At 39.5% G+C, this 14,079-nt stretch overlaps 1 protein-coding gene across 9 annotated transcripts in view; it reads left to right on the top strand.

Annotated features, from left to right (window-relative positions):
* The window catches only part of BBX (BBX high mobility group box domain containing), a 285,638-nt gene that overhangs the window by 230,814 nt on the left and 40,745 nt on the right, over positions 1-14,079 (top strand). For all 9 annotated transcript variants that reach the window (XM_036242414.1, XM_036242412.1, XM_036242411.1 and 6 more), the window contains one exon: positions 7,346-7,426. In XM_036242414.1, the coding sequence (XP_036098307.1) occupies positions 7,346-7,426 (81 nt within the window). The remainder of the gene's footprint in view (positions 1-7,345; positions 7,427-14,079) is intronic.

Below are 14,079 nucleotides of genomic sequence, written 5' to 3'. Positions count from 1 at the left end.
TTGACATTCATATATTTGGTGCTAATAACTCTTTCAAGAGTTAAAAAAGAATTTGGGGCCCTGGTTGGTTTGGCTCAGTGGTTAAAATGTCAGCCCATGGACCAAAAGGTCACAGGTTCAATTCCTGGTCAAGGGCACATACCTCGGATGCAGGTTCAAACCCTGAGCCAGTCTCAGTGCAGTATGGGAGGCAACCAATCATCATTGTTTCCCTCTCTCTCCCTCCCTCTCTTGCTCCCCTCCACTCTCTGGAAATCAATGGAAAAAATATCCTCAGGTAAGGATTAACAACAACAACAAAAAAGAATTTTGGCATGGTGACAAATTTATCTTTAATCTTGATACCTGGGCCAGTCCCATTCCACTTTTTGGAAAGACTTTCTTCAAAACAGAATGTATTTGCCACATATTCTGTTTGATTGAATTGTACACGCTAGCATGAGTTTTGGAAAGGCAGTGGCTCGTCTTTGACACACCTGATATTTACACATTAACTACCAAGAGTATTCAGCTTAATTTAAAATAAAAGTATGGGATATCTCAGCCATCCGGTGCTGGTGCATTTCTGACAGTTATCACCACTCAGAGCGTGATTGTTATTTAAACCATACCATCATCAGATTTATTAGAAGCCCTGGGCAACTCTGAAGGAGTCTGATGGTATAAGAGCCTCTGTCCTGTGATTCTGGAGGACAAGTTTTCATGCCTCTCTTAACACAAGTCGGTTTGTCCTTGCTGTTCAGTGTACACACTCCTCAGAGCACGAGGAGGTATGTGTTTGTTTGTTTCTTCCCTGGGGAAGAAAAGAACCTCTTCTGACTTGGGAGTTGTTCAAGGAGATGTTCCCAGATGTCATCTGCTCAGTAACACTTGTGTCCTGAGGGCTTCTATTGTTTTGACCATGAGACATACAGAAGATTTCAGGAAACTTTAAAAAAATTGTTGATTTGGAAACTTATTAGTTGTTATTTCAACACATCTTAACAGAGGGAAGGCATGCATGATGGAAAAACAAAATAAAATATTTTGCCCTAAAATCAAATGCAATTTCCCCTTCCAACTCAGTATATTATTTTTCCTAGTTGTATTTTGCCTACTTTGATAATATGAGATTTTAATTTCTAAGCAGATTAAACAAGTTATTACATACCTTGTTATTGAGTTGTAAATGCTATATATGATTATACAAGAGAAGTGAATGATTCTCTTTAATATATAGCCTCTCTGGTCACTTTCCTCCCCTAACCCAAGAGAACCCTAAGTAAGTAAAGTTCAGTCTATTAACATCTTATGAGTTGACCTTATTGTCAACCTAGTACTGGGCTGGTTTATTTAAAACTAAACAAGACCTAACTAGATGAGCTAATATCTGCTATGAGCATATATATTGCAGAAATACAATAGGCTGTAATTACTGTAATCATATCCCTAAAGTTCTTATAATTACTTCATAAAACACCCATCACCTTAGAGAAAACACAGACTCTAGAAATTCTTGTTTTAATTAGTCTTAGTAGAGGTTCTCAAACTTTAAATAACACCAGAATCACCCTGAAGTCTTATTCAAACACAGATTGCTGAGTCCCACCCCCAAAGTTTCTGATATATTGAGTCTGGAATAGAGTCTGAAAATTTACATTTCCAAAAAGTTTCCTATCAGGAAGCAAGAGTTTGAGACCACCGCTCTATAGTTTACAGTTCTTGTCACAAGTTGTTCATTTGTCATTATTAAGACACTTCTAGTATTTCTGGGACCTCCTGGGGAAAGGACAAAGTGAGGAAGGGATGAATGTATGATAAGAAATTTCCCTGTGGGCCATTTTATACCCCCATCCATTTTCAGAGGGATTCTCAGTTCTATTATGTACACTTGTTTTTCTTCAGAAGTAGATTTTTATATGATTTAGGAATCAGCTTACTTAAATGTTTAACTGTAATGTAATTTTAAGATCAGACTTGCAAAATTCTTAGAGATTGTTCCTGCTAATTCATTTTACAAATGTTGCTAACTCCAGGAAGAGAGATTAGCTAGATCTTCTCTTAGCAGTGGGTCATTTATTGTGCAACGTCTTATCCTAGAAACACCTTTTAAAAAACGGGAAGCCTTGGGCATTTCTTTAAAATGAAAATGTTTTCTTTCACATTGAGTCCTAAGTCTCTGCCTTGCAAGCTGAGAAGGATATTTTTCCTTCTTGACCAATTCTGATGTTTTACTACTCGTTGAAGTTAACCTATACAGAGCCATGAAACTGAATAAAGAACATTTTTGTTGGTTCGATTTCTAATGAATGCTTACATTTAAAGGGAGAAAATAGGTCTGCTTTATAAGATCTAGAAAGTAAGAAAGAGTGCAGAATCTGTTAATGCCCCATGTCAGCCCATCTCCCGTTCCTTACTGACACTAAACAGTTCATCTAGATTCAGCCTGGCCCATGTGAAGAGCCCTAACAGTTTCCAGGCTCCTACTTACTAATTTGGTTAGAATGAGTTTCCTATCTGCATTTTTCGTTATTTACAGGCAGTATAATGCATCTGTCACGTTTTAGATGTCATTTACTGAAGACTAATGACCACATGTAATGCCAGAAGAGAGCTCTTGTCTTCCATTATTTAACAAATCTGAAAGCCATGACCCTATTCTATGCTCTGTGGCTGACTCTTACACCTAGAGCATATCTTTGCATTGAAAAATTGCACATTTACTTTGAAGACAGCTGATGTGGATGATTTAGACAAATAGATTTAGATATTAAAACTTTCCTTAAAAGGTATTTATTTTGCCTGTATAAATACTCCAAGTTTAAGGCACTGTCACAAGTGAATACATGCAATAGGTGCAAATTTAAGGCATTTGTTTTCATGATGAAATGCTCAATGTGTTATAGAATATTACACTAGAAAGAACACTTTATACTCACACTGCAGCTAATCAGTGTGAGAATGTTTCGTGTTTTATTGGAAACGTTAATATTTCTTTTAAGATAGGTAGACCAGTCTTCTCACTTTGTTCATTTCTTCTTTGATTTACTTATTTATTCAGTTATTATTGGTCATTTTTTTGGAGGGCATAGTGTTTATGATACCGCTTATAGTTGCAGAAGACTACCACCATTATCTAGTTTGCTTTTGATCTTTACCACCTGTTTTCTTAGTTCACACCTGTACCTCAGGCCAGCTATAAAATTAGTGGTTTAACATCCAAGGTGAGAATTTTTCTTTTTTTTTCATCCCCGCCCAAGGACATTTTCCCATTTTTTATTCAGACAGAGTAGGAGGGAGAGAGAAGAAGAGAGAGAGAGAAACATTGACGTGAAAGGGACATCAAGTGTCTGCCTCCCGCATGACCCACCAGGGCCAGGGACAAACTGCAACTGAGGTACGTGTTCAGAGGGAACCAAACCCGGGTCTCTCTGGACCTCATGCTAACACTCTAACCATTGATAAACCCAGTCAGGGCCAGGGTGAGAATTTTTCATAGCAGTTTTGCTGTACCTCATGTACTATTACACCCAACCTTTTTTTTTTTTTTTTTTTTTTAAATCTAAACTTTGCATAGTAACCAGAGGAGAGACTACAGTGGAATTAACAGATTGTCAAGCACCGTCAACTCAAGGAAAATAAAAGGCAAAGCATGAACATACTATGCAGCGTGGCCCACTAGTGACTTCCACTCAGGAGTGTAACATAACATGCACTTCCCACCACTAGCTGACCAGTCATTGAAAAACATGTGTTAACTACATTGTTCTTACTTGAAAGGAAGTATATGTCTTAAATAGAAAAAAAAAAAGCTGGGAGGGAATGGACTATGGTATAACATGTAACAGATGGGCATTGTACAAACCATGCTTATAATTTAGAACGTCAGAGTAGAAGAGGAAACCGTATGAATAAAAAGAGAGGGGGCCTTAAGGCAAAATCCTGAGGGATCACTATAGAAAAGATAGCCAGCAAAGGAGAACAACAAGGGTTGGCCTGAGAGTAGGAGGAAAACAAGGACCCTGTAGTGATAGAAGCCCAGAGAGGAATTCTCCAGAAGAGTCAGCTGTGCGGAATGCTGCAGAGGAACAAGAAAAGACTCAAGCCATGGACGTTGACATACGTTTGGTTTTTCAGACCCCCACATCAATTAATAAGCCAAAGACATTTTTAGAGAGCGTATCTTGTCACTAAGACATTCCATGAAAACTTTACTGTAACATAAATGTTGGGCTAAAATACATTGATTCTTCCCACGCATGCCCCTTTGGATATCAGGTTTCCAGCAACTTTGAGCATTTAAAATACTGCCCTATACCTAAAAATAGGTAAAAATCCTCCTGTGGACAATGAGGAAAATTGTTCCCACTAAACACAAGTGATTCCTTTCGAAAGGCAAGGAATCATTCTCAAGTCCTGACTTGGACAGCTGAGCATAAACTCAGATGGTACATAATACATCCATGCTCTCATTAGTTCTTCATTGAGCCTCTCGGGTGTGCTGTGCACTGCATCAGGCACAGGATCTGTGGTAGTAAACAGACAGAATCGGGGAGCAGAAACCTACAGCAACAGAAGCGACAGCAGAGGGAGCCAGTGGAGGAACTAGAAACAGCGTCTTGGGCTGTCAGTGCAGCCCCACCCAGCTGCTTGTCCTTTAGTCGTTCATGAGGTGGTGTCTGGTTATGGGACAGATGTAATATTATACAGGTTATTAAATTTGATTATTATCCTCTGACATTGCAATTTTAATTCTGGTCCTATTTCATTGTGTAATTTTTGGAATTGTACTAACAGAGTTTATGTTTATTAGTGTTAATAGTGATAGGTCCTTATTACTAATAAATACATTATTTATGGAAAGCATAATATGGGCTTAGCATCAGCACAGTTCCAGCTCTTCGCCAACATAAAGTCTAATCTTCACAATAGGCATACGGGGCAGGCATTCTTGTTTCTATTTTGAAGGTGAGATAAATGAGGCTCACAGTCTTAATTATTTGCTGAAGTCCACACAGCAGAAAGTTAATGAAGGCGCGCTTGTCTGGCACAAAAGCCGTGTTCTTTCTGTTGTACAATCTTGGTTCAAGGGACTGACATTCATGTTCCGTTCTTCATTCCCTCAAGTCACTGAGAATCGGTGATTATATTAATGTGTTTGTTTCTCTTAGTCTAGTGATAAGGTGAGTAATTAAATTCAGCTTGTCTAGAAAAAGCAGAAGTGGCATATATCAGAAAATTCAGCTAGAGGAAATTTTCCCAAACTTGAGAAAGATTGAGCCCCAAATTGATCTTCTAAAGAAAAAGTGACTAGGATGAATAAGAAAGAACTCTGTTAAAAATGATAGCACCTGGGGGGGGAAAAAGTCCTTAAAACTTCTTAAATTAGCCTCTTCTAAATAGCCCAGGTAATTAAATATTTGCCTCTACGAAGGCCTCTTACGCAGCAGGTGTTCTAGGGAGAATTCCCTCCAGCAGCAAAGCACCCGATCTCTCTTGGAGCTGACAGCTCCATAGGCTCCCCTGTGGGACTGGGGTCACCGAAGGCAGGATTGCCTCCTTAACTGAACTGAGAATACCTCTAGCTTAAACTAAGAAAGAGTTTGGAATCACAGAGAATACAAAAAGTCAGCTAGCTGCTCTAATGATTACAGAACTTCTCCAGGGGAAGCATACTTTGAAGGATCCTTAATGTGTGTCCTTCTCAGCTCTTGACTGAGTTCGGCTAGAAATTGAAAATGAAATTTTTATATAAAAGATGAGAAAGGAGCCCTGGTTGGTTTTGCTCAATGGTTAGAGCATCAGCCCATGGACCAAAGACATGTGGGTTCGATTCCGGTCAAGGGCACGTACCTCAGTTGCAGTTTGTCCCGGGCCCTGGTCAGGGTTTACGGGAGGCAACCAGTCAATGTGTCTCTCTCACATTGATGTTTCTCTCTCTCTCCCTCCCTCTCACTCTATAAAAAAGAGAGAGAGAGAGAGGAAAATGCTGTTCATTGTTACCAGTGCCAGGCTGCTGTTGAGCCAGGCCAAAAAAAGAGTATGCAGTCAGTGTAATGTTGTATAAGTGTGCATATGCTATAACATAGGTCCTTAATTGTACAACTTTTTAGATTTATGGTCTTGATTGTCAATCTTCGTGTGTACATTAGAGCATGACCTCCAAGTCAGAGCCAAGGTTTTGTATAAAATTCTTAGCTTCCCCAGCTCCTGCCATACCGCTTAGGATATTTATGTTGGCTTCTCAAAAAAATATTCGGCTTGATCCCCTTTCCTCAGAGCTCCCAAATATATTCCTTTAAAAAACATTAACTAGTTGCTTAGGTAAATACAAATTGACTCTAAATGGCTCTTTTATATTTGACCAGTTGATGAGTTGATATTTATACAGAAATGGAAATGCATGTCTCCTTGTAAGGTTAAAGAATTAAATTTAAAGCCTGTAATATAAAAAGATAATACTCTTGTCATTAAATAGCCACCAAAGTCATGCCTACTTTTTGTTACTATTTTAGGGGTTATTTACTACAGTTGGTTTCAAAATTACTATCCCAAACATGCCATGTTTAACATTATTTGGTACAGTTAAACCTCAGTTTTGAATGTCTCCCATCTGCTCCACCAAGTTGTTCATGAAAAAAATTGCCTCAGTTACTGAAAAAAACTTCAATTCTCGACCTGACCACTGTTTCATTCTGATATCTGTGTGATTGGTTACATGTCTCTCAGGCAACAAACACAGGAGAGAATGCACGAGTTTGAGTCAGTTTACTGCTAAACCTCACGTTCTTGACATCTCAGGAAATCGTGCTGTGAATATTTCTGGGGGTTTTTGCTTTTGTTGCTGCTTATTATTATTAAATACATACAGTAAGTCACCATGACTCCGCAGAAGGCTAGTGATAGCAACGTGAAAAGGAAAGTTGGGAGAACAACGATAGAGCTTAAAAAAGAAATAATTGCAAAGTATGATAGAGGTGTTCACATGTCTGATCGGGCTGTCGAGTATGGCATGGCAAAATCATAAAGAGGCCATGAAGAGTACTGATGTTGCCAAGAGTGTGAAAGTGCTCAGGAAACAGCGATCACGGGCCATTGGGAATAAAAGGAGAATCATTCGAGGGTCTAGAATGGGTTAATTCATTTTATATCATTTCTAATGGGGAAAAAAATGATTCGATTTTTTTAACAAATCACTTCTTAAACAGCCTTTAGAAACTAATTAAGTTCGATAACTGAGGTCCCACTGTACTTGGGAGCAATGATGTTTTCATAAACTGAGGAAAGTTCCTGAATGTGTGTGAAGGGGAAGCAAGGATTCCGATCTTACAACTAATATTCTTTATGTGAATTGTTTTCAATATAGATTTCTTCAAACACTTCGCAGTTGGGTGGTGCTGAACCTGTCAAGCGTTGTGGAAAGTCTGCACTCTTTCAACTGGCAGAGGCAAGTCTCTGAGTATACACTGAGATATAAGCTATGAGGATGTGGAAATCGCAACGAGTTAATTATAATAATGGTTCTTAAACTGTGCCATCTCACCTTTGACCATAAATTGTGTTGCATCTAATTTTCAACAATGAGAAGGTTAACCTTTACTTTAGAAAGGAAAGGGGTTTTGCTACTAAAGATCATTAAGCATTGAAAAAGGTTACCCAGGGAAATTCCAAAATCTTTTTCATAGGTAGTAATATTTTTAAGAACAGTTTTATCTCTCTCCAATTGTTTAAACAGGAGAATGGTCCAGGTCATTTTCCTCTTCACTGATTTCTCTTACAATGTCTGCAAATCCCTAGAATGCACTACTTTTAAGTCAGGTGGTTGATGTTTTAATTTTTTTGTTTTTAGTGAAGAACTCAAATGACATGTTCTAAAGTCTGGTTTTATTTTTGTTTTTTGTTTTGTTTTTTTTAATACGTTTTTATTGATTTTTTTAGAGAGAGAGGAAGGGGGAAAGATATAGAAACATCATCGATGGCTGCCTCCTGCATGCTCCCTACTGGGGACTGAGCCTAAAACCTGGGCATGTGCCCTGACTGGGAATGGAACCAGGACCTCTCAGTCCATGGGACAATGCTCAATCCAGTGAACCACACTGGTCGGGCTAATGTCTGGTTTTATAACATCTATCAGTTGTATATCCGATGTGGCATGCGTTTAAAATTTCTTTGGCAAAGTAGAAAGTGGTTTTTTCTAAAGCCTGTGAGGAACAGAACCCTCGCTTGGTGGGGAATAGGCCGGGGAGAACGATGCCAGGGGCAGTTTTCAGGGTGGGCAGAAGCAATGCCTGTGCCAAGCTGTAACTACTCCGCCTTAGGGGAGTATGTGGAAGAAAGGTCTTTAGGCCACTATAGTAATAGCTCCTTCTTTTGTGAGACAGATTAGGAAGCACAAACTTTTTCTTTTCTCTCATGTTTCTGGCTTTCTTCCCCTGAGTTCCTTCTGAGATTTTGTTGGTTGTTTAATGATGTAGTTCTTTTGTAAATCTTATGTAGTTTGTTAACTTAATGGGATAACCTATTTTTTTCTAAATTTTGTGGCAGCTTGTATCATAAAAATTTAGGAGTTTTTAATAGCTTAACATTAAGCTTTTAAAGTCTAGCCATATCAAAATTAAAAGGCCTAAAACAGTAAAGGAGGATGTAAACAGTGGACCAAACTCACCCATTGTTATCTGACATCAGGCTGACAGGTAGATCTACAAATGACTAGAAAACTTACGAAGACCACAGGAAACAGTTTTAAAAAGAACTGGGTGAGTCAGTAGAGAAGTACTACCTTAGGTAGAATTGAAATGGCAACGAATGTGCCTTTGGAGTTAAAGTTGTAAACAAGACTTAGAGGTCATGAATTTGTCTGGTGTCTTTAAGACTATGTAGATTGTGCCCTGGCTGGTTTGGCTCAGCAGTTAGAGCATCGGCCTGTGGTCCAGAGAGACCCAGGTTCGGTTCCCGCTAAGGGCATGTACCTTGGTTGCAGTTTGTCCCCGGCCCTGGTTGGATTGTGTGGTGGCAACCACTCGATGTGTCTCTTTCACATCGATGTTTCTCTCTCTCTGTCTTCCTCTCTCTCCCTCCTACTCTATCTGAACAAAAAATGGGAAAATGTCCTCGGATGAGGATAAAAAATAAATAAATAAAATGTTTTTTTTAAAAAAAAAGACTATGTAGATTGTCAAGATAATTTATTTGAAAGAAGTGATTATCTTTCTTGAATAATAAGAATATGTGGCCCTCTCTTCATTTGTACATACACATATGTACAAACATACATATGGTTTTTATTTCTATTTTTTATTTAAATATAAAAGAAAACAAAAACATTAATTTGAAAATATATCTCCACCTATATGTTCATTGCTGCATTATTTATAATAGCCAAGATATGGAGGAGCCTCGGTGTCCATCGATAAGTGAATGGATACAAATGGTTTCTTAAATTTTAAACACTAATTGTAAAACAACCCAACTTTCAATATTAGTGTGTCTTTATTAAACAGTTTTGTATTTGAACAGTGTGGGCCTTTGAGGTACTTTATTGTGGAGGGGATGTTAGAGGTGAATTTGTCTTCTCGTTTTCTTTCTTTGGCAGAAGTCATAAAAAAGGGATTCTCTATTAATCAGAGCTCTTTAAAAAAGAATACTCTTATAATTTGTAGGGATGCATCCCAAATATGAAACAGATGCTATGGTCTAACAGATGTTTGAATGCTGGGATCATAATTTAAAGGGGTGAAATGACTGCAATAAGCCTATTTCAATTATAGCAAATCAGCTTATACTCAGACTTATTTTCTTATAACATCTGAGTAAAAATATATGCTTTTGATGAAACGGGGTCGCTAAAAATTAATTTACCAAGAAAATCTTCTCACATTATTTCTGCCACATGAATATCATCCCATAATGCTAATAGACTGTTTTAGAGTAACATCCTAAAGCCTCCCCAGTTTCTAATTAAATATAAATGTGTGCACAATGGATCAGTCTGCATCTCCAGATAGTCTCCAGTAGAAAAGGCTTCCTCGCCTTTTTTTTATCCCATGTGTTTTTAATGCTCATTTTTCTTGAACAAAACATAATATTTCATTAAGTTAGGTGCCTTTTTAAGTAAGTATACCAGAATGTTGAGGAGGATTTTTTCTGTTGGCCAGAATTGGTGGTATTGTCTGAAATGCGAAGGAATAGCTTTCAGGGAGCACATTCCAAAGGGAAAGCCTCCAAGAAGCCACCTCCCACCTGGGCCAGACCCTTCTCTGGGGATTTATGAAGAGATGCCTGATTCAAGTACTGTTTTATATACTTACTGCTGTAGAGGTTTCTCCTCTCATCCTCACCTTAACCCCCAAGTCATCAGTGAGTGGGGGTATCACAGCTCTCCAGTCATCTAGAATAGTTTAAAGATTGGGGGTGGTACTTGCAAGAAATACTTTAGACATAGATTTATGCTGTACCCTTCACCTGTCTGAGCAGGTAAAAAAGAACCAGAGGAAGTTGGCATCAGGGAGAGACTTGGACTGGCCTGCTTTACTCAGTTTTGGCATTGTAAAAATGTGTGTATTTCCCAGGGGACAATTGGACAAATAGAGAGTAGTTCAGTTTGATCAGACAAGAGGCCGTGGGATGGTCATGGGGAGGGGTTGGCAGAGGGCTGGCCTGGCACCATGGGACAGGCTCTTACATCAGTAAGTACTCGATAGAGACAGCTTTGCTCAGAACACGGACGAGCTCCCGTAAGCGGGAGTGATGTTCAGCTGGTTTGCATCAGTACAGCTGTCCTGTTACTAAAATACTTGGTCTTGTTAGTACAAAGACTGTGACCCAAACCCCCTGAATACCCTGGCAGCATTGCTGATCCTTCCAGCAACTAGAGGGCACACAAGGAGCCTGCAGGACCCTGCTCCAGCTCTAAAACCACATCCCATCTGCCCAGTTGGCACCCTGCCTATTAAATATTTTGTTTATCATCCCTGCGCTTGGTATCCCCTGACAAGGTCGTTCAGTCTTAGTGGAATTAGCAGGAACAGACACAAAAATAAAAACATAACCCTGGGTAGTTAGTTTTACCTCCACTATTTCTTCTTCTGTCATTAAACCAGAAGCTTTAGGCCTTATGAAGGAAGGACCAGGAACCAGCCAGCCCAAGAACTAACCACTCATCCTTCCCCAGTTTCATTCCTGTGGGCTGGCATGGGAGGAGGAGTGCATGAGGAGACTTCCCAAAGATAGGGGTTGTTGCTGGCAAGAAATGTCTTCTCTTTGGTGAGAAGCAAGAAATATTATAGGCATATATTTATTGCTGGGCCCTACACCCGCTCAGTGAGGCAGAAAGAAAATTGGAGAAGTTGGCAGCAGACACAAGGAGACTTGGATCGGCCTGCATTCTTAGTTTTGGCATAGTAAGGACCCCTCTCTATTTCCCTGGACCCTGGACCAAAAGATCCTGGGGAAGTCCTTCTTTGGACATTTGATTGGCATTTTAAACTGGGTGAGTTGTTAATAGCTGAAAGTGACCTAAAAATTCTGGGATCTATTTCAGGTATTTTTCAGGAATCTACTCATACTGGGAAAGGAGATTCGGTTTAGTGTTGCTGAGGTCAGGGAATTGAAAAGAATATAATTCTTTATGTTTGAACCTCCATGAGGTTCAAACTATTCAGTTAATCAGTTACTTAATTGGCACAGGTACTATAATTTAATTAGGTCGGGTCATATAAAGATCAGCAAAGCAACACAGCATCCCCCAGAGATCATGGTGTATTATAGTCAGAGACATCTTCATCTGTACATTTTAGCAAAGAAAATTTCTTCACCAGAAGACCTCTGGTACCAAAGTTGCCTAGTATACTAAGTGGAACAGTTTATTCATTTATTCTAAGGACCAGTAATTACTGAGGGTCTACTCTATGCCAATGCAGTAAGGTTGCTGAGACTTCCTGCATATGGATATACAAGTATTTTTACTATGATTAAATAACCTGTGAGCCTTCTTCTAAGGGGTACAGGAGTGCTTTACCTCTAGGTACAATTTTGATGTTTTGGTGTGCCACCAAGGGCTAGAGCCTACAATTATCACTGTTTATTTTACTTGTAATTTTTCTGAAATAATTTTATGTGTTCTTTTAAATAGATTATACTTTTTTTGTTGTTCATACAGATTTGCTTTTATTAGATTATAAATTTTAATAGCTGATTTTATCTGCAAGTTTTATTATTTAACCTAAGATAATAGTAACTGACATTTATTATCTACTGTGTGCTAGACACTCTTCTAAGCACTTTATATATTCATTGATTTCTCACACTCGTCTTCTGAGTGTAGGTACTGTTATCATTCCTTTTTTACAGGTTAGGAAGCAAAGGGGCAGACAGGTTTTGTGCCTTGACTAAGGTCAGGTGGACAGGAAGTGTTAGGGCCTCAGTAGAAACCTAGGTAGTCTGTCCCTGCTGCCTGGGCTCTTCAACCCTAGGCTATTTTATCACCTTGTTTTAGACAAATATAAAAGACTGTGCAAGTTGCTTGTTATAGGAGTTTGCGTGTTGTAGAAGGCTCTGTGGAAGACAGCTTACTCCTACACACGTGTGTACGGCTGAATAGGATGACAGATCGTTCAAGACTGCTGTCAAAAAATGGAGCTGATATTTCCTTTTAAAAAGTGTCTGTATTTTTAAAACTGCCAAGATACAGCTTGTACACTTAAATAAGTAAGTGCATGTTTGTGAATTTGGAAGGCACTGTGAGGGCTGGAGGAAATTATGGTGTATGACTCTGTTTGTCCAGGAACTTACTCTTCACTTGCAAAGAAAGAAGATATAAAAAGTTGAGATACAATTATAAATAGTGCAAGTGGTTTCATAGGGAGCCCTGCACTGGAAAGACAAAGCTCCAATTGAGTGATGAGTGATACCCAGAGTGAATATGTCAAACCAGGGCAGGGAGAAATTAATAGAACGGGGTTTGCTCTGGGGACCCAGCACAGGGAGAGAGCACGAAGATGGGTGTTGAGGAACAGAGGTTGAAACTAGCAGCCAACTTGCTTTGTTTGGCCCTTAACTTGTTGACCTGTATTATAGTTTACATTTGAATTAGTCACTAATACTTTAAAATTATAGATTTCAAGTAAATGCAAATTTCTGATTTCTCATGAAAATTTAGAAATCTGGAAATACTGGATTAACCTTCCTGCATAAGAATAGTTGTTCGGAACCAGTAAGGGCTACCCCTTGTAGAGAGGTATTTGCTGTACAGATGTGACCATCCTCTCCTTTCCCTACTGAGCCCTCGCTCTGAGGCCAGAAGTCATTGCCAGCCTCCACTTTCACTTGCCCACATTCCTCTTTTCTACCTGACCACCCAGACACAGTAGAGATTGTGACTGGTGCTTAATTCAGTGGAGAGATGGAGGGAGAGCAGAGGGATAAAGGGAGGCAAGTGTGAGATCGGTAGATGACAAGTAAATCAGACTGCCAGGAGTGGAGGAGATTTATGGAAGGTGAAGACAGAATGTAGCTGCAAGTCAGAATTGCGAAGGAGTTTCGTATGCAGCAAAGACAGTTCTACTTGAACATGAAGGGGAGCCATTGAACATTTGGGGCAAAGATTTGCAGTGATGAAAGCACCACCTGAAGGAATACTTGGCAGCTGTGTGTCGAATGGAGTAGAAAGCCTCTGTGGACATACATCCTGGTGTGAGAAGGCAGGAACCTGGAGAGGGGGAGCTGGCAGTGGGAACAGGAGGCAGAAACAGATACCTCCTGGGACTCAGCTGCATGGGACTCAGTTGTATGATTGAGCAAAAGGGGTGTTGGAGGGGAATGCACTTCGGAACCTGAGAGTGTGGGGAAAGAATGGCTTCCTGGAGTTTGACCGTGACCTATTGAGGAAGCCTGAGTGTTTGTGGACAAAAGAGGAAGCCCAGTAGTACAAAAGAGAGGAAAGGTGTTAAATTAGGGAGAGATAACTGAAGAAATCCAGTACTAAAAACATCAACAAGAGGGGATTGCTGGCTAGGTAAACAGTTGAGTTAGGAAAGCAGAGACCCATGTTCCTCTGAGCGCAGAAGAAAGGTGAAAACATGGTCACCACAGCACTGCTGAGTA

Source organism: Molossus molossus, unplaced genomic scaffold (genome assembly GCF_014108415.1).
Source record: "Molossus molossus isolate mMolMol1 unplaced genomic scaffold, mMolMol1.p scaffold_m16_p_5, whole genome shotgun sequence".
Classification (NCBI taxonomy): Eukaryota; Metazoa; Chordata; class Mammalia; order Chiroptera; family Molossidae; genus Molossus; species Molossus molossus.
The sequence above is the reverse complement of the archived record's forward strand: the minus strand, read 5'-3'. Positions and strand labels throughout refer to the sequence as shown.